The sequence below is a fragment of the Martes martes genome, assembly GCF_963455335.1.
Source record: "Martes martes genome assembly, chromosome: 10".
Classification (NCBI taxonomy): Eukaryota; Metazoa; Chordata; class Mammalia; order Carnivora; family Mustelidae; genus Martes; species Martes martes.
Genome location: NC_137898.1, coordinates 10,875,445 through 10,899,796, shown reverse-complemented (window position 1 = coordinate 10,899,796; position 24,352 = coordinate 10,875,445). Strand labels below are relative to the sequence as shown.

The window sequence follows — 24,352 nt, the reverse complement described above, 5'->3', positions numbered from 1 at the left end:
GGAAAAACTGTAAGATGATTGGTCCTTTAATATTTCCAACTGGCAGGTGGCTAGAGGCTGTCACATCACAATTTTTAATTTAGGAAGATCTGATCTATTAGGAAACACCGAGAATGACAAGGTAGTGTTTATAAATGAATACAAATTCTTCTCCCTTCATCCATGTCCTTACAATATGACAGTACAAATCTTCCAGTGAATGAATGGAGTCTGTTTCTTTACCTTTGAATATGGGTTGTCTCTGCAATTTGCTTAGGTCATTGAGAGATTAGCATACGTGATTCAGCAGAAGTTTAAAAAACATGTGTGAGTTAGAGAAGAACCAAGAGCCTACCAACTGCCAGATATGTGACTGAGGCCATGCTGAATCATCTAGCTTTGGCCACTCCACCAAATGACCACAGATGCAGAGAAAATCTGGCACACAAGAGCTGACCTTGACCAGACCAGTAGAACCACCCACATGACCCACAGAATTCTGAGCAAAATCAAATGCTGGTTGTTTGAAGCCAATAAATTTTGAGGTGGTTTGTTCACAGCCAAAGCTAATAAAATCATGTGGCAAAAACAAAAATTACAGGCTAAAGAGACACTACGTCTACCTCAAGAAGTAAATTCTTAATTCTGAGGGCCTGAGAGGTTTTATCCCTTACCTCCTAAAGACGGAGAACTAGAGTAAGTATTCACAATACTTATTTGGAAACTAAAATGTCTTCACAGGTCATCTAGCCAAGCCTGATCAATGTGCATATATGGAATCTGAAACCAAGAAAGAGGATGTGACTTGTCCAAGGTCACAGTGAGCTCCTGACTGAATTAGGACTACTGGGCAGGTCCTCTGACCTCCAGTCCTGGGTATTTTACTCATTAACCCTGAGATCTCGACCAATCCTGAGATTCCATGACTCTGTGACTCTATGATTCTACAATTCCAAGACAAAGCACAACAATGCCAGTGCTCCAGGCAGCCTTGGTACAGAAGAAGAACATGGTCTAGACTTAAGTACCATCAAGAACATTTTTCCATTTCAAAATATCAACTGCACCATCATGGATTCAAACTCTGCACACAATCCTGTGTTTCTGGTATTTCCTCCAGAGATTAACGTTCCTGACTTGCGGTCAACAGAACTTACAGCCACAACCTATGATATGAGCGGCCCTTTTCCAAAATCACTTGCTACAAAAATGAAAATCTTAGGGGTAAGTCAGATTTGCCCCAATGTATACTCTACTGAGGGTGTGTTATGGACTGTTTGTGTTCCCCACAATTCATAGTTGAAAACATAATTCCAAAGTAATGGTGTTTGGAGATGGGGCTTTGGGGGTAATTGTTCATGACAATAAAGTCCTCAGGAATGGGATTAGTACCCTTATAAGAAGAGGTCATAGAGGTAGCTAGCTCTCCTTCCACTATGTGAAGTTACAAAAGATAAGCTGGCAGTCTACAACCCAGAAGGGGTCTACACCAGAACCCAACCATGCTGGCACCCTAATCTCAAACTTTCAGTCTCCAGAATCATGAGAAATAGATTTCTGTTTTTTCAGTCAGTCTATGAACCATGGGCTTAATCAGCCACCCCCAGCAGGGTGTTATAGATTCTATAACTTTGCAACAGAAGTTGAACTAGGGATGGGGGAGAAGAAGAGGAAAAGAAATGTCTGGTGGCACAATGTTTCAAGGTAAGAGCTAATTCCAACTTTTATTTCCATCCAATTCAGGAAGTATATCTCACATTTCTTATCTAATTATGTACAAGGTTCTACGGAGATGAATATATAAAATAAATAAGCTGCAATTAAAGTAAAAATCTCCAAACTGACGACCTAGGAGTTTTTTCCTAGTTAAGTTCAGAGAAAAGAAAGGGAAAATCAAGTAGAAGTCAATAGATCAGATTTTATATCCTGGGTTACTGAGTTCTACAGTTTTACATTTTCCCAATCAAGACTCAGAATTCAGTTTCACAATATGATATATTTTTATATGTGGGGCTTTTGCAGAAAATCCCCTTATACTGTAAATGCTCATCTCTCCACACACTTCTCCATTTCATGACTGTTAATTTTTTTTAAAGATATTATTTATTTATTTGTCAGAGAGAGAGGGGGAGAGCGAGCGAGCGAGCACAGGCAGGCAGAGTGCCAGGCAGAGGCAGAGGGAGAAGCAGGCTCCCTACGGAGCAAGGAGCCCGATGTAGGACTCGATTCCAGGACTCTGGGATCATGAACTGAGCCGAAGGCAGCTGCTTAACCAACTGAGCCACCCAGGCGTTCCGACTGTTAATTATTTTTTATTTACCAATCCTCCTTTCAGAAAATGTGATTCAGTATGTTTAAGACTGTGATAGTGTCTATATCTTACAAAATATTTGTCATTTCAATCTCAAGCCTTCAAAAGTGGAAAATAGAAAGAAACTGATTTTTTTTTCCAGGGGGGAAAAATGTAGAGAAAGGTGGCCCATTGACATGCAGAAAAGGGCCATCAGCCTAAAGTGCTTTAGCATCTATTCAAATAATAATTGTACTGAAACTCCCGCTAAAGAGTTCAAATTACTTTAACAAAAATGGATTGAACTATGTCCAAAAACCTATGTTAGACACTACAGGGGTTATAGAAATAAATACAACCTAGTTTCTCTCATTGAGGAGAATAAATGCATACTTTAGAAAGAATAAAATAACAATATTAAATACCACATTTCACAATAGCATCTAATAAGAGCCATAAATGATTGGGGGTGAGGGACAGGGGAACCCAGAAAGGGAACAGTCACTTCTATCTAAAAGCAATGGGGCAACGTTATGGCAAATTTGGACTTTAATCTGAACACTAAAGAAGTGGTGTAATTTTATAAGTAGAAATGAAAAAGGAGGAGGAAAGCAGAGTATTCTAGATAGAGAAAGCACCATGAGTAAAGAGCTCCTGGTAGCATAGTTTGGGAATAACAAAAGAGAGCTGGGAGTGAGCAAATTAGACTTGAAAGCTTTAAGAGGATTAAAAGATAAACAAAAAAAGAAGTAAGAAAAATCAGGATGGATAAATACACTGCAGTACATCCATACAAGGGAATGTTATTCAGTGCTCATAATAAATAAGCCAACAAGCCATGAAGAGACATGGAGGAACCTAAAATACACATTTCTAATGAAAGAAGCCAGCCTGTAAACACAACAAACTATATGATTTCAACTATGTTTCAACTATGTGACATTCTGGAAAGGCCAAAATATGGAGACAAAAGGATCAGTGAGCCTGCTTCTCCCTCTGCAGCCCCCCTGCTTGTGCTCTCTTTCTGTCAAATAAATAAATAAAATCTTTAAAAAAAATTAAAAATAAATTAAAATAAAGCCTATTAATTTAAGTAAAATGGTACGTATGTATGGTAAATTTTGTTATGGATATTTTACCAACATTTATTTTAAATGTGAAAAATAATATTTTGGGTAGAAAAGGAAACAACCAGGAAGGTAATTTGGAGACCTAATTGCCAGGAATCTTATATCCATCCTTACTTAGACTTTATAATATTGACAAGTAGCTTCCAATCTGTGAAATCAACAATGCACCTAAGAAGCTTTATAAAATGTGTATGCCAAGTCTCCAGGCCTTGTTCCAGAACTACAGAATAGGAGTTTTGAGGGAGTTGCAGGGGGGGGGGGGGTGCGGGGGGGGGGTGTTGAAATCTGTGTTTTGTAAATGCTTCTCCGAATTTGATAAGCACCAGATTCGGGAGCATTGTTTCAAACAAACTGAGAGGAGTAACCAGATTGGTTCTGTTTTGCGATCTTACTTCAGCACTGACATAATATTGGAATAGAGAGAAAGGAAGCTGGTGCAGAAAAGCCAGTTAGAAAACAATTTTAATAGTTTAGATTAATGGATAGTGGCTATTAAGTTGAACTTACTCAAAACTCGGACTTGAAGAAAAGGATATCCTTCAAAACTCACCTACTTAAAAGCCGTCGTTGCTATTGGAGTAAATGAGAGGACTCAGAAGGCAGGTGGAGAGTAAGAGGGCAGGGAACAAACAGTCACACATGGCACACCTTCCATTCTCTATGTCACTCTCACCGGTCTTCCCTAGCAATGGTCAAACCACTGCTCTACTTTTTTTTCATTATTTGTGTTTTTTTTTTTAATTTTTTGAGGAATCTCCATACTCTTTTCCATAATGAAACATCTCCACCAACAATGCACCACATTCTCACCAGCATTTGCTATCTTGTCTTTTTGATGATAGCCATTTTAACAGAAGTGAGGTCCTACCGTTTTGTGATTTTGCTTTGCATTTCCCTGCTGCTTGGAGAGTATGACATGGTCTAACCTGGGGATTCTATTCAGTAAGCAGAGGATATAGGTTATAGAGCCTGAGAGTCTGCATCTCTAATTCTCAGGTGATCCTAATGTTGCCAATCCATGGGCTACATTTTCCAGAGCACAAATTTAGATCATTTTACCTGTTACCAAATATCAGATAAAGGAATCAAGAAAACACTTGGGAGCAACATAAAGGGGCTTCTACTATCCTTCCCCTATTTATAAAAGAAGGTAATCACCAAATCCTTTTAACCCAAAGAAGATTCTGTATATTTTTTAAAAGGAAACCTACCACTTTGCTTTTTCCTTACCATGCCTTATCCCTCTACTTATAGGCTATGCAGATCCTGTTTGGAGTGATGAACTTTTCTCTTGGAGTTGTTTTCCTTTTCACCCTTGAAAATCCGTACCCCAGGTTCCCTTTTATATTCGTTTCAGGATATCCATTCTGGAGCTCTGTTTTGGTGAGTATAGTCAACTGAATTCAATTTGAAGCCATGACAACAGGGATACTAGGGAATTCTTAAATACCAAATGAGCTGCATTCAGTTTTAGGATATGTTTTGAAAAGATAAAATAAAAATCAACTTTGTTGAAATTACTTCCCCATTAATTCATCAGAGTTACTGATGTTCCATCATTGGGTCCTGAGGTGCCTTTGGGGATATGCCCTTGGGTCTTGATGTCAATTGTCCATTCGTTCATTCAAAAACGAGTTGCTATCTATTATAAGTCAGATGCGTAGAGGAAGGCAATGAGGATCCAAAGGTTAATAATACATGGACCCTCACTATGAAAGACAGTATGAAGTTTCCTCAAAAATTAAAATGACCATATGATCCAGCAATTCCCTTTTGGGAATACATCCAAAGGCAATGAAAACCCTACGTCAGAGATATATCTGCACGTCCATGCCCATAGCAGCATTAGTCACAAAAGTCAAGACATGTAAACAAACTAAGTGTCCATCAAAAGATGAATGGGTGATAAAGAAGTGTGTGTATACATGTGTCTATGTATGCATACATATATACATATGTGTATACACATATGTATACATACATATATACATATATACATATGTGTGTATATATAAAGTTAAATTCTATATATAGAATTATTAAAACTCTTTCTCTCTCTATATATATATATGGGCATGTGTATATATGTGTGTGTGTGTGTGTGTGTGTGTGTATACACTGCCATAAAAAAAATAAAACAAAGAAATCCTGCCACTTGCAACAACATGGTTAGACCTTAAGGGCATTATGCTAGGTGAAGTAAGTCAGACAGGGAAAGACAAATACTGCATGATCTCACTGATATTCAGAATTCTAAAAAATTCATAGAAAAAGAGCTCAGATTTAAGGTTACCATGGGCAGAGAGTGAGGAGAGAGGGGACGGAGGGTGGTGATCAAAAGGAACAAGCTTCTAGTAATAAGATAAATAAGTACTAGGGATACATTGTACAATAGGATGACTTCCATTAACACTGCTGTATGATATATATGAACATTTTTTAAGAGAGTCAATTTTAAAAGAGTCTCATCACAAAGAAAAATATTCTTTTTCTTCTCTTTTTCTTTCTTTCCCTTTCTTTTAGGAGGGGTGAGTTGTATCTATATGAAATAATTGATATGAAGTAAACATGTTATAATCATTTCACAATATATGTAGATCAAATTATTAAGCATTTGCCCTAAGCTTATACAGTAACGTATGTCAATTACATCTCAGTAAAACTGGTGAAAAAATAAACAAACAAAAATAATAATATATGAGTCCTTCCTCCAGAGGGCTCTAGGTTCAGCAAGAAAACATGTAAACAGGCCATTACAGGGTGATGTGATAAATGACATCACACAGGTGTAGGAAGTACTCGTGTAAGGAGAAATGAAAGATCAGTTTACACTCTGGAGAAGTCAAGAAACAAGGAGGGCTTCTCAGATGTACCTTTGAGCTACACAGAGACATTTACTTAATTTCATTCAATAAACATTATTTAAGCACCTGGTTTAGTGCCAGAGAATGGACTGTGTGTGGGAATTCAGGGAAAAGACAGTTCTTAGTCTCAAGGTCTCTCAAGTAGAGAGTCAGGTCATCACCATAGGGTGTGATCAGAGTGGTGACAGACACCGGAATTGCCACTGTAGGAAAGGCACCTACAAAAAGGAGGGGAAGATGCCCAGAGACACTCCAGCTTGGCTGAGTTTTAAAGGATGGGTGGTTAATCAGGATGAGGGCACACATGGAGGAAGGGTGGTGGGGAATGGTAGAGAGAGGGAAATGGCTGGGCATAAGGGGTAGGGATATCTTGCTGCATGCCAAGGGAGAACAATGAACAAAAGTCTCAAGGTATGGGAGAACACTTTCTATCCTGAGGACTGTAAGAGTGAGGGTGAAGAGATGAGGCTGAAGAAATACCAGGCAGTGGGACTGGAAACTTAAAAATGCATGTGCTGTGGTCCAATTTGGAATTTCTACCAGATAATAATGGTACTACATGAGACTCACCTCCATGAAAATTCTTGGCATTTGTTTTTTCTAGAATGCCCAGCATATTAGCTGGCAGGACACACTGGATTGCAAATGGGTATGAAGGATGTTTCTTATAAGAATGACAGAATCTGATTTTATTGGTTGTGAATTGATTTGACACCAGTGTGGAATGATATCAAAGCTCAGTCCACAACAGCTATAAAAGGAAGGTAGATGAGAAAACAAGCCCAATAAAGCTTAAAAAAATAAATAAATAAATAAAAGAAAAGAAAAGAAAAAAAGAAAAATCTCATGTTCAAACATATCTTTAAGGCTAAAGCTAATTTCTAGTTCAATGTTTTGTCCACTACTCATTTGTGGACAATTTTACCAGGCCTGTCACCCTGCTCACTGCTCTAAGGATCATGTGAACTAGGAAGGAAGGTATGTTAATGAAACACATAGAAGTTTATTCTCTGATAACACTTCAACAGCAGTTAAGCAAGCCCATTACTAAAATGTTTATCCTTTTTAATAGTTCATTAATTCTGGAGCCTTCCTAGTCGCATTGGAAAGAAAAACCACAAAAACTCTGGTGAGTTACATTTTCCCCTTCACTAAAAATTTATAACTTTGAAGTAAATAATTCTAGCATTGAAAATGAATTTGGAAAATCTTTAACTCACTATAATTCCACAAACTGTCAAGTAGTGATACCAATCAACAGCACTGGTCTTTTGTCCATAGGATCATAAAACACCAGTTCCAGAAGAGCTTTCTAGGTCATCCAGTTTCTTATTTTATATATAAAAACACTGAGGCACAGAATAAAAGCCAAGTTCCTAAGCCAAATGGTAAAATCGGTCTCAGTTTTCCAGTAACTCATTCATTCATTCTTTCTGTGTTGTCAAGCGCTTTGAAAAGCATAGTTTGACTCGCATGACGGGCACACTGTGAAGACAACCTAATTAAAAAATACATCACTAGCCATCAGGGAGATTCAAATTAAAACCACATTGAGATACCACCTTACACCAGTTAGAATGGCCAAAATTAGCAAGACAGGAAACAACGTGTGTTGAAGAGGATATGGAGAAAGGGGAACCCTCTTACACTGTTGGTGGGAATGCAAGTTGGTGCAGCCACTTTGGAGAACAGTGTGGAGATTCCTCAAGAAATTAAAAATAGAGCTTCCCTAGGACCCTGCAATTGCACTGCTGGGTATTTACCCCAAAGATACAGATGTAGTGAAAAGAAGGGCCATCTGTACCCCAATGTTTATAGCTGCAATGGCCACAGTCGCCAAACTGTGGAAAGAACCTAGATGCCCTTCAACGGATGAATAGATAAGGAAGATGTGGTTCATATACACTATGGAGTATTATGCCTCCATCAGAAAGGACGAATACCCAACTTTTGTAGCAACATGGACAGGACTGGAAGAGATTATGCTGACTGATATAAGTCAAGCAGAGAGAGTCAAGTATTATATGGTTTCACTTATTTGTGGAGCATAACAAATAATATGGAGGACAAGGGTAGATGGAGAGGAGAAGGGAGTTGAGGGAAGCTGGAAGGGGAGGTGAACCATGGGAGACTATGGACTCTGAAAAACAACCTGGGGGTTTTGAAGGGGCGGGGGGTGGGAGGTTGGGGGAACCAGGTGGTGGGTATTAGGGAGGGCACAGATTGCATGGAGCACTGGGTGTGGTGCAAAAACAATGAATACTGTTACGCTGAAAAGAAATAAAAAAATTTTTAAAAAATAAATAATTTAATTAATGAAATAAACCTTATAAGCAGAAGTTCAAAATAAACAATACAGTGTTAATGAATGCAGAAGGTACCCTTACAGGTAAATTATATGTAGAATATTTTTACTTTTCTCAAGGACTCAAAAATGTGAGATATTAACAAGCCAATAAATTATTTCCAACACAGCAGTTCTCCTGCAGTTTTGAAATTTAAGGAAGAAATAAAAATTGCAAAGAAATACAATGTTTACTTAAACAGAGTCATAAAACAAAAATGTAAATAGGTCATGACTTTTATCAGAGCATCAACGTGCAGTGCGATGTGGCTATGCCTAAGTGTGCACCCCTCCCCACAACTAAATGGGAGTTAACTTAGGTACAGATTGTGGGGGATGGAAGGGTTATTGAAAGTTCACTGGATTCCCTCATTCTCTGGCTGACAGCCTGAAGCCAGAAGGGGTGAAGTGTCTCATATATGATCACACAGCTGCTTTGTGGCATTGCAGTGCTGTGACTAAAATCCTCCCTCCAATCTCCCCCACCATTGCTTCTAGTCTGTAGACTCAGTGTTATGGTCTTCATCTCTTTCAGGTGAAGCTGAGCCGACTAATGAATTTTCTCAGTGCCCTGGGAGCATTAGCTGGAGTCATTCTCCTCATATTTGGTCTCATTCTAGATCAACACTTCTTTTGTGGCTACACTGAAACAGTTACTCAGTGTCAGGCTGTTGCTACCCTATTCATTGTGAGTATGCTGCATTTTTATGGCGAGGAGTAATGGGTATAATCATAAAGATTTATTAGCAACTAATCAGCAAAATCCAAATACTGGTGTCGACATACGTGTTTTCTTTTTATTTACAAACATTTATAGAGGGGCGCCTGGGTGGCTCAGTGGGTTAAAGCCTCTGCCTTCGGCTCAGGTCATGATCTCAGGGTCCTGGGATCAAGCCCCGCATCAGGCTCTCTGCTCGGCGGGGAGCCTGCTTCACCCTCTCTCTGCCTGCCTCTCTGCCTACTTGTGATCTCTGTCTGTCAAATAAATAAATAAAATCTTTAAAAAAAACATTTATAGAAATCATAATATCTGATAGGTTATATCAGGCATTGTGGAATAGAAAAATAAACACATTACAACTCCCAACTTCGGAGTTCACAAATGGGTAGAGAAGATAAAACATGTACAACAATGAGTATAATATAAAAGGTAGAGTGATACAGGAAGAAAAATGCAGGTATCGCAGTATGGTAGCAATTCATAGTCCCAGATATACGTTAGAGTCATAAGTGGAATGTTTTTATGGTTTTGATTTTGGCTCGAATATTTAGACTGGGCTTCTGATAAAACATGGCATATACTGAAAACAGGCATTCATTTCTGTTCTTTCCATAACACCACTAGGATTAGTTTAAGGGAATGTAAAAGATGTAAATCTACATGGAGAGAAAAATTAGTCATCAAGACCCATCAAAATTTGTCAGGAAAGCTGGAACGTTACCAATCACCTAAGGAAAAGGGAGTATTCGTAGAAGTAAAATATCCCAGTTGCAAGAGCAGATATCCCTTCCTCATCTTTTTCCTGTACTTAGAAGGAAAACATCTTGTCTTTCACCATAAAGTATGATGGTGGCTGAGGGTTTTTTAGATGGATTTGATCAGGCTGAAGAAGTTTTTTCTCTTCCTAGCTTGTTGAACATATTTTCCAAGTGTGTTGAATTTAGTGAAATGCTTTTTCTGTATCAACTGAGATGATCATGTCATTTTTGTTCCTTGTTCTATTGTTATGGTGCAATTACATGGACTGACTTTTTTATCTTAAATAAACCTTACATTCCTGGGATTATTCCCACTCAGTCATGCTGTATAATTTCTTTTAATATGTTGTTGGATTCAATTTTCTGGTACTTTGTTAAAGATTTTTGCATCTTTATAAGGGATATTGGTCTATTCTCATCTTTTCTTGTGATATCTTTGGGGTTTTTTTGTGTCTGGTTAATATTGCATTATAGCAGGAGTTAGAAATTATTGCTTCATTTTATACTTTTTGGTAAAGTTTGAGAAAAATTATGTTGAATTTTCCATAAACATCTAGAAGTCTTCACTGGTAAAGTCTCCTAGGTCTGGGCTGTTCTTTCTGGGAAGTTGTTGTTTTGTTTTGTTTTTAAATTACCTGTTATTAGTTTATTTAGTTTTCCTATTTCTTCTTGGATCCGTTTCAGGAGTTTTTGTCCCTTACTGTCAGCATGAGTGAATGAAGGAAAATGACAATACAGATTTTCAAGAAGGCTGTCCTGGTAGTGATGTGTTGGTAGAATTGTCTACCAATAATCCAGAACCTTGAATTAGCATAGAGGAGATAAAAGAGCTAAGAGTATAAGCCCATCATCATCAATGGCATTGGTCATTTTTTTTTTAAAGATTTTATTTATTTACTCGGTGCAGAGAGAGAGAGACAGAGATCACAAGTAGTCAGAGAGACAGGCAGAGAGAGGGGGGAAGCAGGCTCCCCGCTGAGCAGAGAGAACGATGTGGGGCTCGATCCCAGGACCCTGAGATCATGACCTGAGCCGAAGGCAGAGGCTTTAACCCACTGAGCCACTCAGGCGCCCCAATGGCATTGGTCATTTTGACGGAGTTAGTTTTATTCCAGTCACCTTGAGTGGAAGTGGTCTAGTTCCTAATTCTGAGAAGTTTGGGCCACATATGTATTAGATAGTCCTATCTTTTGGACCATTTACTTTTGTAAAGTTTCTAGAGGACAACAGCTTAATGTCTGTAATAAGTGAGGTAATGGTGGTGATGGTGGTGCTGATTTTAGTAAGATCTTCTCCAGCAAGGCTCAAGTGTATTCTTTCCCTGATGATGTCTCCAAAATAACCAATCACCTACCTAAGGTCACAAAGAATGATTAAGTAGACGGCTGGCAAGGAAAAGTAGTCCACATCTGTTAGTGGAAAAAAACTGCTAAATTTATCATATAATCAGAGTTATCAGAACGAAAGTCAATTCATTTGCCAAGATATAATACAGAATTTTGGAGAATTTAGTCAGTGATTACCAGGAAGTAAGAAGGTAATAGGGACAGTGAAGGCCTTGGAAAACCCACCCCTGCCTGCTGACACAAGAAACAATACAGGTAGAATATGTGAAGAGGAGTCTCTCCTACAGCCAATTTCCTACATATAGATAAGACTGGAGAAGTTTTTTAAAAGATTTTAATAAGTAATCCAAGATAATTGGTCCTAGAAAGAATATTAGTCAAAGAGACACTTATTAGTCCTGGTGGCTGGCTAATAAGACATAACTCCTTTCCCAGGATTTATTTTTATAGATACACAAAAATATAGAGAAAAGGCAGATAGACAGGATGGTTAGCGGCAAAGCTTCGGCAGACCATCCTTTTCTTCACCCCTACCCTACCAAGAGGAAAGGAAACAAGAATAGATATGAAGGGATAATGAAAAAGTCCTGGGAAACCTGATTCCTAGGACAAATAAAATGACCCTATCTAATAAAAAGTGCTGGACTTGCCTCATCAACATAGATGTGTAAACCCTGGACAGGGTTGCTCATAGGCAGTCGATGGAATAGGCACTAAATGAGTCAACAGACCAGAACCATAATCATGAAAAGTCTGACTAGACCTCTCTGGGGCCTCTGTGACTGTTTAGCACCTTCAAAGACCACCAGGAATGGTGGTCCTTTGGTGGGCCACCATTGCAGTTAAAAGCTGAATTTATTAAATTTGCAATCAAGGGAGAGCACAGGGTCTCAGACACAATAGGGGGAAATGGAAAAGGACATTTATAGGAATTCTTCAGTTGGAGGAGTCATAAGGTAACTTTGGGGGAGAGTAACAGTAGTCTGGAAGGGAATTGGTTAGATTTGTGAACTAGATGAGTTGCGGAGTCAATGGTCTAATTTTTTGAAAACATGGATTCACATGGAATTAGCATAAAAACATCTCTCCGTGGCCTTATTTTGAACATAAAGCCCTGAGACATCTTATGTTAAAATCTTGAACTTAGATATTTGGTTTTGCATATCATGCTTTGGTACACTTTATCAATTTGTTGACTCAAAGTGCAGTTATTTTTCAAATCATGGTTTCTTTTCATTATCAATTCTCGGTAATCTTAATTAAAACTGAAAAAATAAAAAAACAAAAAAACTATGAAAATCACCAAAGGAAAAAGTAGAAGCAACTGGACTGATACCTAACTTCTCAAAAGCAACAATAAAAGCCAGAAGACTGAACAATATCTTCAGTGTTCTGAAAAAAATAACTGCCAACCAGTAACCTCTATTATTCACTACCCATTACTGTGATGTGTGTATATATACACATACACACAAACACACAATGGAATATTACTCAACCACAAAAAAGAACAAAATCTTGTCATTTGCAATGACGTGGGTGAAGCTAGAGTGTAGTATGCTAAGCAAAATAAGTCAGAGAAAGACAAATACCGTATGATTTCATTCATATGTGGAACTTAAGACACAAAACAGATGAACAAAGGAGGGAAAATAAAGAGAGAGTCAGACCAGGAAACAGACTTCTAACTATAGAGAAAAAACTGAGGGTTGCTGGAGGGAGGTGGGTGGGGGCTGGGCTAAGTGGGGGATGGGGATTAAGAAGGGCACCTGTTGTGATGAGCACTGGGTGTTATATGTAAATGATGAATCAGTGAATTTTACTGCTGAAACCAATATTACACTGTATGTTAACTAACTAGAATTTAAATAAAAACTTGAAACAGAAAAAAGAGAAGAAAAATAATCTTACAAGAATGAAGTGAAATGAAGAATTTTTAGAGATACAAATATTGAGCTTGCCTCCTGCAGACTAGAATTAATGGAATAAAGAATGAACTCCAGGTAGAAAGAAATTGACAGCACAATGAGATGCAAGAAGGAATGAAGAACAAAGGATGAGATAAACGTGTGGACAAATACAAGTGAATACTGCTTGTGTAATGCAGTAACGATAATATATATTGAGATTAAAAATAAAGTATTTAAAATACCAGTCAGCATTAACATATAAGTAGAGAAGGGAGCAAATGGTGTTTTTGTTATTTGTCTTTGCTAAGGACTGAGTTTTCCCTGAGAAGAGGGTGAAGGTTTGAAGGATTTTAGACTTCGATATGGTTTAGTACTTAACGGTATCATCAAAAGTAAAAAACTAGAACTAAGAGATATATTTAGTCTATTATACCCAACAATGAAGAATACACATTTTTGTAACACATGCCAACAGAAGATGACTATATATTGGTAAACAAGACAATTCCAGATTCATACCAAAGGCTGAAGTCCTAGTGTATATCCTATGCAATAAAACAATAAACAATGATAAAAATAATTTCAGCCTGTGTGGTTGGATATTAAGAAGTAGGCTTCAAAGGAATTATTGGATCAGGGAAGAAATCACAATATGAAGTGAAAACTCAAAAACTTGAGGGTAGAAGGTAAAGCAATATTTTTAAGGCAATTCATAGTTCAGAAATATAGAAACTATAAAATATGAAACTTTGAAAAATAATGGCCCAAATATTAATCTCAGGGGTTAAAGGAGAGAAAATTAGCCCAAAGAAAGAAGAACAAAGGAATTAATATATAATGATTAGAGCAGAAACTAGTAAATAAATAAATAAATCATGAACACATTAGAAAGGCTCAAAATAGCCAATGATTGGTTTCCTGAAAATACTAGCAAAGGGCATTTATAGGAATAGTAACATATACAAATCCTTTTTTTCTGGTTGTGACAGAGTAACTTAGAGCAGCTCTCTAGTAAAAATCACTTTTATTAAAAGCTTATTAAAATAACAAAAAATTTCCAACTGTTTGAATACAAACAAAAGAAACCAGGGCAGCCAGGATTTAAAGTGCAAGGATCCTATAAGAATTGTACACGTTGAACTAAACCCAAAATTCAAAATTCTCCATCACTTTCCTCCACAAGTTATTTGCTGACACCTAAGATGTGTAGGATTAAAAGCTCAGAAGTGTATAGGAAGCTAAGAGGCTAAGAGGCCAAGAAGAGATTTTGGCAGCCGAGAAGAATACTGCAGACACACACACATTGTCCAGAGTCCACCAAGAGGAGGAGTGGAGTCTGGTAAACATCCACAAATTTCACTTCTGAAGAAAGACTACACCCTAGAACTAAGGACAAAGGAAACAGACCAGCCTCATGAAACTGAAATTCATTCTTGAGTTATTTTGATCATGGTAACCTTCTCTTAATCTGTCTGATGGAAGAAAATTAATTCATCCCCAGAGGAAGATAACATAATTTAGGATTTCTACCATTTTTTTTGCATATTACATTTATTATTAAGTGTAAAACAAAACATAACAAACTAGTCATACCAGAAGATAGGACTGAACAATTGAAAAACAAAAACAAAATAATCAGGGCATCTGGATGGCTCAGTCGGTTAAGTGTCTGACTCTTGGTTTTGGCTCAGGTCATGATCTCAGGATCCTGAGATTGAGGCCCACTTCAAGCTCTGTGCTCAGCGGGGAGTCTGCTTCAAGATTCTCTTTCTCTCTCTCTCTCAATCTGCCCCTTTCCCCACTCTCTCTCTCTCATTCTAAGATAAATAAATAAATATTTAAAAAAATAAATCAGTGATAGAAACCACTCAGAGGTGACCCAGATGATAGGGTCATCAGATATAAACTTGACAATAAACATGGCTGTTATTTCTAAGAGAGAAGAGAACAAGTCACAGAATATTATGGGAGACTGACACCCATTAGAAAGAAGTCATTGGAATTTATAGAACTGAAACTAAGCCCTCAGCAGATGGGGCAAACCGTGTATTAGACACTTCAGAAACACACAGGGAGAGAATCAGCATAAAATACAAAGACTAATCCCTGAAGAGAAAAAAATGATATAAAACATTAGAAAGAACAAACATAAGGGACATATGGAGAAGAATGGAAAAAATGTGCCCTATATACAACTGAAGAACTACAAAAGAGAAAATGAAAATGTAGCACAGGCCAGTGCTCACAGAGAGAATGGCTAATGATTTTGTAAAGCAATCAAAGACAGGACATGAACCACAAGCAGGAAAATACAAGGAAAACTACATACAGCACACAATACTCAGATTTCTGGGGGGGAAGTATATAAAGAGCAAAACATAAAAAGAAGCTGGGGGGGTGGTGGGTAAATACCATCAAAGGGACAAAGGTAAACTGATAGGGGCCAGAAAACAGTGGAATGACATTTTAAACTGACGAAATAAAATACTGTCAATCCAGAATTCTATGTCCAGTGAAGATGTTTTTTAAAAATAAAGTTGAAGTAAAGATAGCAGACTAACAAAAACTGAAAACAACTGGTATTGGCAAATTAGTCCTGAACACAGTAATTACTAGTCCTGAGCACAGAATACCGAGTCAGTAATCAAAAACTCCCAAAAGAGAAAAGTCCAGAACCAGATGGCTTCACTGGTGAATTCCACGAGAAATTTAAAGAAGAATTAATGCCAATCCTTAAGCTCTTCAAAAAAAAAAAAAAAACAAAAAACAAAAACAAAAACAGAAAAGAAGGATCCAAATTCATTTTATAAGCCCAGGACTACCCACACCAACACCAGACAACTACACTGCAAGAAAAGAAAATTGCAAGACAATATCACTGATGAACATATACACAAAAATCCTCTACACATTTGTTAGCAAACTGAATTCAATAGTATATTAAAAGCTTCATACACTATTTTTTTAAAGAATTTATTTATTTATTTGACAGAAAGTGAGAGAGGGAACATAAGCAGGGGGACTGGGAGAGGGAGAAGCAGGGTCCCTGCTGAGCAGGGAGCCCGACGCATGGCTTGATCACAGGACCCTGAGATCACGACCTGAGCCAAAGACAGACGCTTAACAACTGAGCCACCCAAGTGCCCCCAAAGTCTCATACACTTATCAAGTGGTATTTATTCGAGGGACGCAAGGATGGTTCAACATACACAAATCAATAAATGGGATACGCCACATCAACACAATGAAGAATGAAAATCATATGACCATTTCAATAGATGCAGAAAAAGAATCTAACAAAATTCAACCTGAAAAAATTTAAATTCTCAACACACTGAGATAAAAAGCATACCTCATTATAAAGGACATGTATGACAACTCCACAGCTAACACGATACTAAACAGTGAAAAGCCAAAAGATTTCCCTCTAAAATCAGGAACAAGACAAGGATGCCTAGTCTCTTAATTTCTATTCAACATAGTACAAGAGCACGCAGTACGGAGCAATTGAGGGAAGAAAAAGAAAAAAAGAAGGAAGAGGAAGGGGAAGGGAAGAGAACAAAGAAAAAGCATCCAAATCAGAAAGGAAAAAAGTAAAAATATCTCTCTTTGCAGAGGACATATTATACCTAGAAAACCCTAAATACTCCACCAAAAAAACTATTAGAACTAGTAATTTATTCAATAAGATTACAGGATACAAAAATCAATATACAAAAATCACTTGCACATCTATAAAATAAAGAGCCATGAGAAAGAAATTAAGAGAACAATCACATTTGCAACTGCATCAAAAAAGATAAAGTATTTAAGAGAAAATTTAATCAAGGAAGTGAAAGATCTGTATACTAAAAACTTTAAGACACTGATGAAAGAAACTGAAGATACAAAGAAATGGGAAGATATCCCCTGTTCGTGGATTGGAAGGATTAATATTGTTAAAATGTCCATACTACCCAAAGGAATCTACGGATTTAACGCAATCCCCATCAAAACGCCAATGGCATTTTTCTCTGAAAATTTTATGGAACCACAAAAGACCCCAAATAGCAACAGCAGTCTTGAGAAAGAAAGAGAACAAAGCTGAAACCATCACATTTCCTGATTTCAAACTATGCTACAAAGCTATCGTTATCAAAACAGCATGGTATTAGTATACAAATAGACACACACATCAGTGGAATGAATAGAGAGTCCAGAAATAAGCCCAATCATACATGGCCAATTAATTTACAACAAAGGAGCCAAAAGTATATGATAGGGAAAGGACAGTCTCTTCAATAAATGGTATTAGGAAACTTAAACAGCCACACACAAAAGAATGAAACTAGACCACTATCTTACACCGTATACAAAAATCAATTAAAAATAGATTAAAGACTTGAATGTAAGACCTAAAACCATAAAACTCCTGGAAGAAAATACAGGTAGTAAACTATTTGATATCCATCCTGGCAATGATTTTTTTGGATTTGACACCCAAAGTAAAAGCAATAAAAGCAAAATAAACAAGTGGGGCTACATCAAACTAAAAAGCTTCTGTACAACAAAGGAAATCACCAATAAAATGAAAATGCAGCTTACAGAATAGGAAAAAAATATTTACAAATCATATATCTACTAAGCAAAATATATAAAGAGTTTGTACAACTGAAGAGAAAAAAAAAAAACAATTAAAAAATGAGCAGAGGACCTGAATATACATTTTTCTGAAGAAGATGTAACAGATGGTTAACAGGTACACAAAAAGATGCTCAGTACCATGAGTCATCAGGAAAATGCAAATCACAACCACAATGAAATATCACATCTGTTAGAAGGCCATTATCAAAAAGACAAGAAATAACTAGTGTTGGCGAGGTTGTGGAGGAAAGGGAACCCTTGTGCACTAGTGTTGGGAATGGGAATTGGTACAGCCACTGTGGAAAACAATATGCCTCCATATCTTGAGGACCCTCTCCTCAAAAAATTAAAAGTAAAACTACTATAAAATCCAGCAATTCCACTTCTGAGTATTTATCAGAAAAAAGAGAAAACACTAACTCAAAGAGATAGGAACATCTTCATATTCTTTGGAGCATTATTTATAACAACGAAAACATGGGAACAAGTTAAGCATCAATGGATGTATATGTGGTACATTTACAATGGAATGTTATTCAGCGACAAGAAAGAAGGAGGTCCTACCATTTGCAACAATGTGAATGAACTTTAAAGATATTATGCTAGGGGCACCTGGGTGGCTCAGTGGGTGAAGCCTCTGCCTTTGGCTCAGGTCATGATCCCAGGGTCCTGGGATCGAGCGCTGCATTGGGCTCTCTGCTCGGCAGAGAGCCTGCTTCCCCCCTCTCTCTCTGCCTGCCTCTCTGCCTACTTGTGATCTCTCTGTCTGTCAAATAAATAAATAAAATCTTTTTAAAAAAGATATTATGCTAAATGAGATCTCCATCTGGCTAGATGGAGGAAAACAAATACTGTACAATTATCACTTACATGTGGAATCTTAAAAAGCCACATTCATAAAAACAGAGTGGAATGGTGGTTACCAGGGGCTGTGGGGTAGAGAATTGGGACAGATGTTTGTCAAAGAATACAAACTTCCAATTGGAAGATGAAAAAGTTCTGGAGCTCTAATGCACAGCATTGTGCTTGTTGCTAACGATACTGTATCATTATACTTCAATGTTACAAAGAGATGAGATCTTAAATTTTTCCTATCACAGAAAGTGAAATGATAATCACATGACATGAGAGAGGTGTTAGCTAATGCCACAGTGATAATCATACTGCAACATAAAATGCTTGCAATCAACAGACTGCTCGCCTTAAACTTACACAATGTTACATGTCAATTACATTTCAATTTTTTTAAAAAAAGGAAAAGGAAAAGGAAAAGGAAAGGCACAGAATGGGATATAATCTCCTCAAGGCATATATCTGACTGGAGACCCATAACCAGAATATATTAAGCACTCCTGAGTGTCAATAATAAAAAGACCAAAAAAATGAGTAGGACTTGAACAAACACTTCACAATAAAAGATATGCCAACAGGGGGCACCTGGGTGGCTCAGTGGGTTAAAGCCTCTGCCTTGGCTCAGGTCATGGTCCCAGGGTCCTGGGATCGAGCCCCGCGTGGGGCTCTCTGCTCAGCAGGGAGCCTGCTTCCTTCCCTTCTCTCTCTGCCTGCCTCTGCCTACTTGTGATCTCTGTCTGCCAAATAAATAAATAAAATCTTAAAAAAAAAATGATATGCCAACAGCCAGGAAGCATGTAAAAATGTGCTCAACATTATTAGTTACCAGAGGAATGCAAATTCAAAATCACAATGTTTGCATGCACACCTGAATGGCTTCAATGAAAAGGACTGTCAAAACCCAATGTTGGCAGGAATGTGAAACAAATGGAATTCTTATACCTTTTTGACGGGAATGTAAAATGGCTCAACCACCTTGGAAAACTATTTGGTAGTTTTTATCAAAGCTAATCAGGCCCATTTTATGTCTCAACAATATATACAAGAATGTTCACAGAAAACCTATTCATAACAGTTAAAAACTAGGAATAATTCAAATGTCTATCAACAACAGAGTGACTACAGGAACTGATTATTCAAACAATGGAATATTACTGAGAAACAAGAAAGAAAACAGACTGCTGATACATGCAAGAGCATGGATGAACCTCAGTCCACTAAACTGAATGAACAAATTCAGATACAAAAATGAACAGGAAAAGTTATTAAATGGTGTTAGAAATCAGAATAGTGGTTGCCTTTGGGTGGGGAGGGGCGCTGACTGGGAATCGACACAAGCAAACTTACTGGGGTGATGGGAATGTATAATATATGTTGATCTGGAAATCAAAAAAGGGTAAAATACATATATTTTTTTAAAAAGTGGAAAATATTTGTAAAGGAGATAATAGCAGTTTCAATGCTTTTATATACAAAGAAGGAATATAACTGACAAAAAGTCAAGAACACAATTTTAAAAATGGATGAGATTATGAGGAAGGAATTTACAAAAATGCAAACGTGGTGGCCAAATAGACTCAGAGTGAGACTCAAATTCACTAGTAGTCAGGGAAATGCCAATTAAATTACTCGTGGACAAAGATACATTCATTAGATTGGTAAAAATTAAAGCTATAAAAATTATCACAGGTAGGGAAATGGTGACAGTGATGTTCTGTGTATCAGTGGCAGAAATCTGAAATGTTACTACCATTTTAGAAAGCAAGGAGGTGTTTACTTATATGAAAGAGATCCAGGTAGCTATCTCCATAGCAATTAAACACCTACATATAAGAGCATATGAACAAGAACGTTTATTGCAGCATCATTCAGAGCATTAATGAACAAACACAACATTAGAGGAGGAAAAGGAAATAATTTCCTGTCACTAAAGAATAAATGAATTATGGCAACTATACCATGAGATATTATGCGGCCATTAAAAACAATGTGACTCTAAAATGAACAAAATTTCAACGTATACTCAAAATGTAGATACAGTTGCAGGACAGAATATTAACCATATTGACCTTCACAAACTTTTACAAACATTCACTGGCAAAACACTTGTGTGTCCAGCCTCTGGGCTCCTAACAAGGTGTGTATCCTATTCACGCTCTCTGTTGCCAAGCTGAAAGCATTTGAAAACGGCCTCTAGCCATGATAAAAAGAACAGAAGAAGGTCCTATTCGCCTATGCTTATTTCTGTGTCTTTTTCTACATGTTCCTCTTTTGCCTGTACCTGTAGGGTTTTTCCCCTCTTTTCTTTTCCTTTTCTAGTTCTGCTTCTATTTTTTTTCTATTTCTTAATGTTTCTTTCTCCTTCAACAGACCTCTTTTTAAAATTTTTTTTAATTTTTTAATTAACATATAATACATTATTAGCCCCAGGAGTACAGGTCTGTGAATCGCCAGGTTTACACACTTCACAGCACTCACCATAGCACATACCCTCCCCAATGTCCATAGCCCTACCCCCCTCTCCCGACCCCCCTCCCCCGACAACCCTCAGTTTGTTTTGTGAGATTAAGAGTCTCCTATGGTTTGAACAGACCACTTTTTGAAATTATTTCTTTGTATTGTATATATTCATGAAATGGGGGCATTTCTGGCACATGATATAGAAAGTGGATTGTGTTGCCTGACTTTCTCTAAGAAAATAATGTGCTGTCCCGAGCCGTGCTGTGCTCTCCTGTGCTGCAACGGCTGTATGCTCTCATGATCCTCTACAAGAGTCAGATATACCTGAGACATGCGGGAGAAAGCTTTTCTTAACCGGGAATTTTTACCTCATTGGCTTCAGAAAAAACCATTATTGTGCTAATATCATGATTCTTCTTTTTCCTTCTTCTTCTGTTACAGGGAATTTTGATTATGTTGATGGCCTTCAGCATTACTGAATTATTCATCTCTCTGTCTTTCTCAGTTATGAGGAGACCCTTTTATTGTTGTGACTAATGGTGCTGAATATCACCGTGGGAATAAAGATGTGCTATAATATCATCAAGAGGTGAACTATGTTTGTGAGAAAAAGTCAGAAGGAACATAGAATCTTAAGGCTGGCAACTGTGGGAAGCAAAGAGGAGTGACTTAAGAGAGGGGGAGTCTGGGAACATTTTGGCTGATAAAATACATCCTGCCTCTTTGCAATGCCATCTCTTCCTCTCCCCAAGTCACATGTCAGTCATCTCAGTGTCACCTCCTCCCTTAGTCATTCGTGCTCTGAACGGAAGGGCAGCAATGTAGTGTTGCCACTCTACAGAGAAATGAACCAAAGAGCACGGTGTGGAGTGACCAGGTCTATGACATCTCCTGCTGATTTCTCCAAGACACGACCTAGTGGCTCCTATACCATGGTTGTGTGCAAAAATCAGTTGGCTGGAAGAACGGCTTGGCCTACAGATTTTGCACTGTTACTGCAAAATCACCAATGTGAGTCACTCATAACAACTAAAATAGTAACAAGGAGGGCATAGATTAGTTAAAGCCACTATAACATTCCAGGTACCGTGTTAAGTGTTTTTTGTGTTTTACTCACTGAACCTCACAAAAAGTCTAAGAGGTAAATTTTATTATTATACACAGTTCATGGACAAGGAAGCTGAAGCCTAGAAAAGGTAAGCAAAGTGCCCCAGGTGCCAAAGCCTACAACGGCAGAGCCATGGTATCAACAGGCAAGTCTGGCTCTAGAGTCTAGGGTCTTAATCCCTACAACAGCATACCAATGTCTCTTGGACTCTTGGTCTCAGAACCCCTTTACGCACAAAAAAATTATTGAAGTTTCATTACACATTAATACAAGTAAGCTTTTATTAACATAACTGTTATTTTCCAAAATAAAAAAATGTGAGTGTGAAGAGTCACACTGACACATGGTTTTACAAATTTGTAAAAAAAATTTTACAAATTTTTGTAGCTTACTTAACATTCTTTTATTTTTAATTGTTTTTAATTATAGTTTCTTTACAAACAAATGCACACATTTAATGTGTATGTACTCCCCTGATGGCCAACACCATAAATGAGCATATCCATCAGCTCCAAAATTTTCTTGTGATCTTTTGTGGGACTTTGCTTCTTTGTTTTTTGATGAGAACACTTAAATGAGATCTATCTTCTTAACATATTTTAAAGTGTATAATTCTGTATTCGTAACTAAGTACTCTGTTGTACAGTAGATCTCTAGAACTTACTCATCTTGCATAACAAAAACTTTATACCCATTGAAAAAAAAGGCCAATTTAACTTTACTGCACATTCAAATCACTGGAGGAAATTTAATAACTCACCCTCCCGCCACCCCCAAATGCACCAGATACCACCCCACAGCAATTAAGTCAGAATGTGGTGAGAGTTACAGAAAGGAGGGAGTGGAGGGATAGGGTAACCGGGTGATGGGTATTAAGGAGGACACGTACTGGGATGAGCACTGGGTGTTATATGCAAAATGAATCGTTAAACACTACAACAAAAACTTATGATGTACTATATGCTGGTTAACTGAACATAATAAAAACATAAAAATAAATTTTAAAAAAGAATGTGGTGAGAGCCCGGCATCAATGGTTTCTAAAGATCTCTAGATGATTCCAATGGGTTTTCTTCATGTGTAACAGAAGGCAACTAGATTCTGGTGACTGCTTTTGCATGCAGTCTGATGTGATAGCTCACGTTCTGTAGCCTGTGGAGATGACTGCTGTAAACTTGTGGAAAGGGGAACTAAAGTCTTGGTATTATTTTAAGAGCTGTTTTGAGGTCACAGACACCCTAAGAGAGCCTCAAGGACTCTGGGAGATTCCCAGGCCACACAGGGAGACGGCTGCCGTACATCACATTTCCTTCCGCTGACTGAACCACCTGCTAAGTATTAGGGATCTTCCTTCTGTCATCCCAGCTGTCACAACTGTCCTCTGAGGTAGGTACATCCAGCCTGTGTCACAGACATGAAAACTGAAGCTCAAAGTGGTTGATTTTTCTGAGACCACAAAAGGAAGTAGGGCTTTAGAACCAGGATTTGAGTCAACATGCCTAACTCCAAATCTCATTATCCTGAGCTTCTTTTGGCATAGAAAACACTTAGCATATGCAAAGAGATAAACTATCGGGTTTTCATTTCTGCCATAAGCTGGAAGGAGAAAGGCCTATGGGTACATATGTGAGGGTAGGAGGCAGGGGAGTGAGAGTCTAATGAAAAGTATTTATTTAAAAAATTTTTTTCCAGCGGAATTATGTTTTGATGAAAGATATCTGGCACCTGAGTGAGGCTGAGATGTGTGGGGATATTTAAGGGTGAGACTCTCCATCACCTAACAGTAAGGGCTTTTAAGTTAGACCTAGGTCTAAACGTTAGTTTTGTGATTTAAAGCTTAGTGGCTTTGCAAGTTATTTAACTTTTGTGAGCTTTACATTCCTAGACTAAAATGCAATTAATTCCTACCTAATGGGTTTTCCATGAGCCTTAAATGAAACTTGGACTAACTTAATCAGTGCCTGGAA

General features: G+C 37.6%; 1 protein-coding gene across 1 annotated transcript; it reads left to right on the top strand.

Moving 5' to 3' along the window:
* Window positions 1-1,050: 1,050 nt before the first annotated feature.
* On the top strand, window positions 1,051-21,814 carry MS4A5 (membrane spanning 4-domains A5; the record flags this gene model as incomplete). Its single annotated transcript, XM_080817109.1, has 5 exons — window positions 1,051-1,203; window positions 4,654-4,782; window positions 7,336-7,392; window positions 9,143-9,295; window positions 21,719-21,814. The coding sequence occupies 5 exons, from the start codon at window positions 1,051-1,053 to the stop codon at window positions 21,812-21,814; spliced, it is 588 nt and encodes a 195-aa protein (XP_080673235.1).
* Window positions 21,815-24,352: the final 2,538 nt, after the last annotated feature.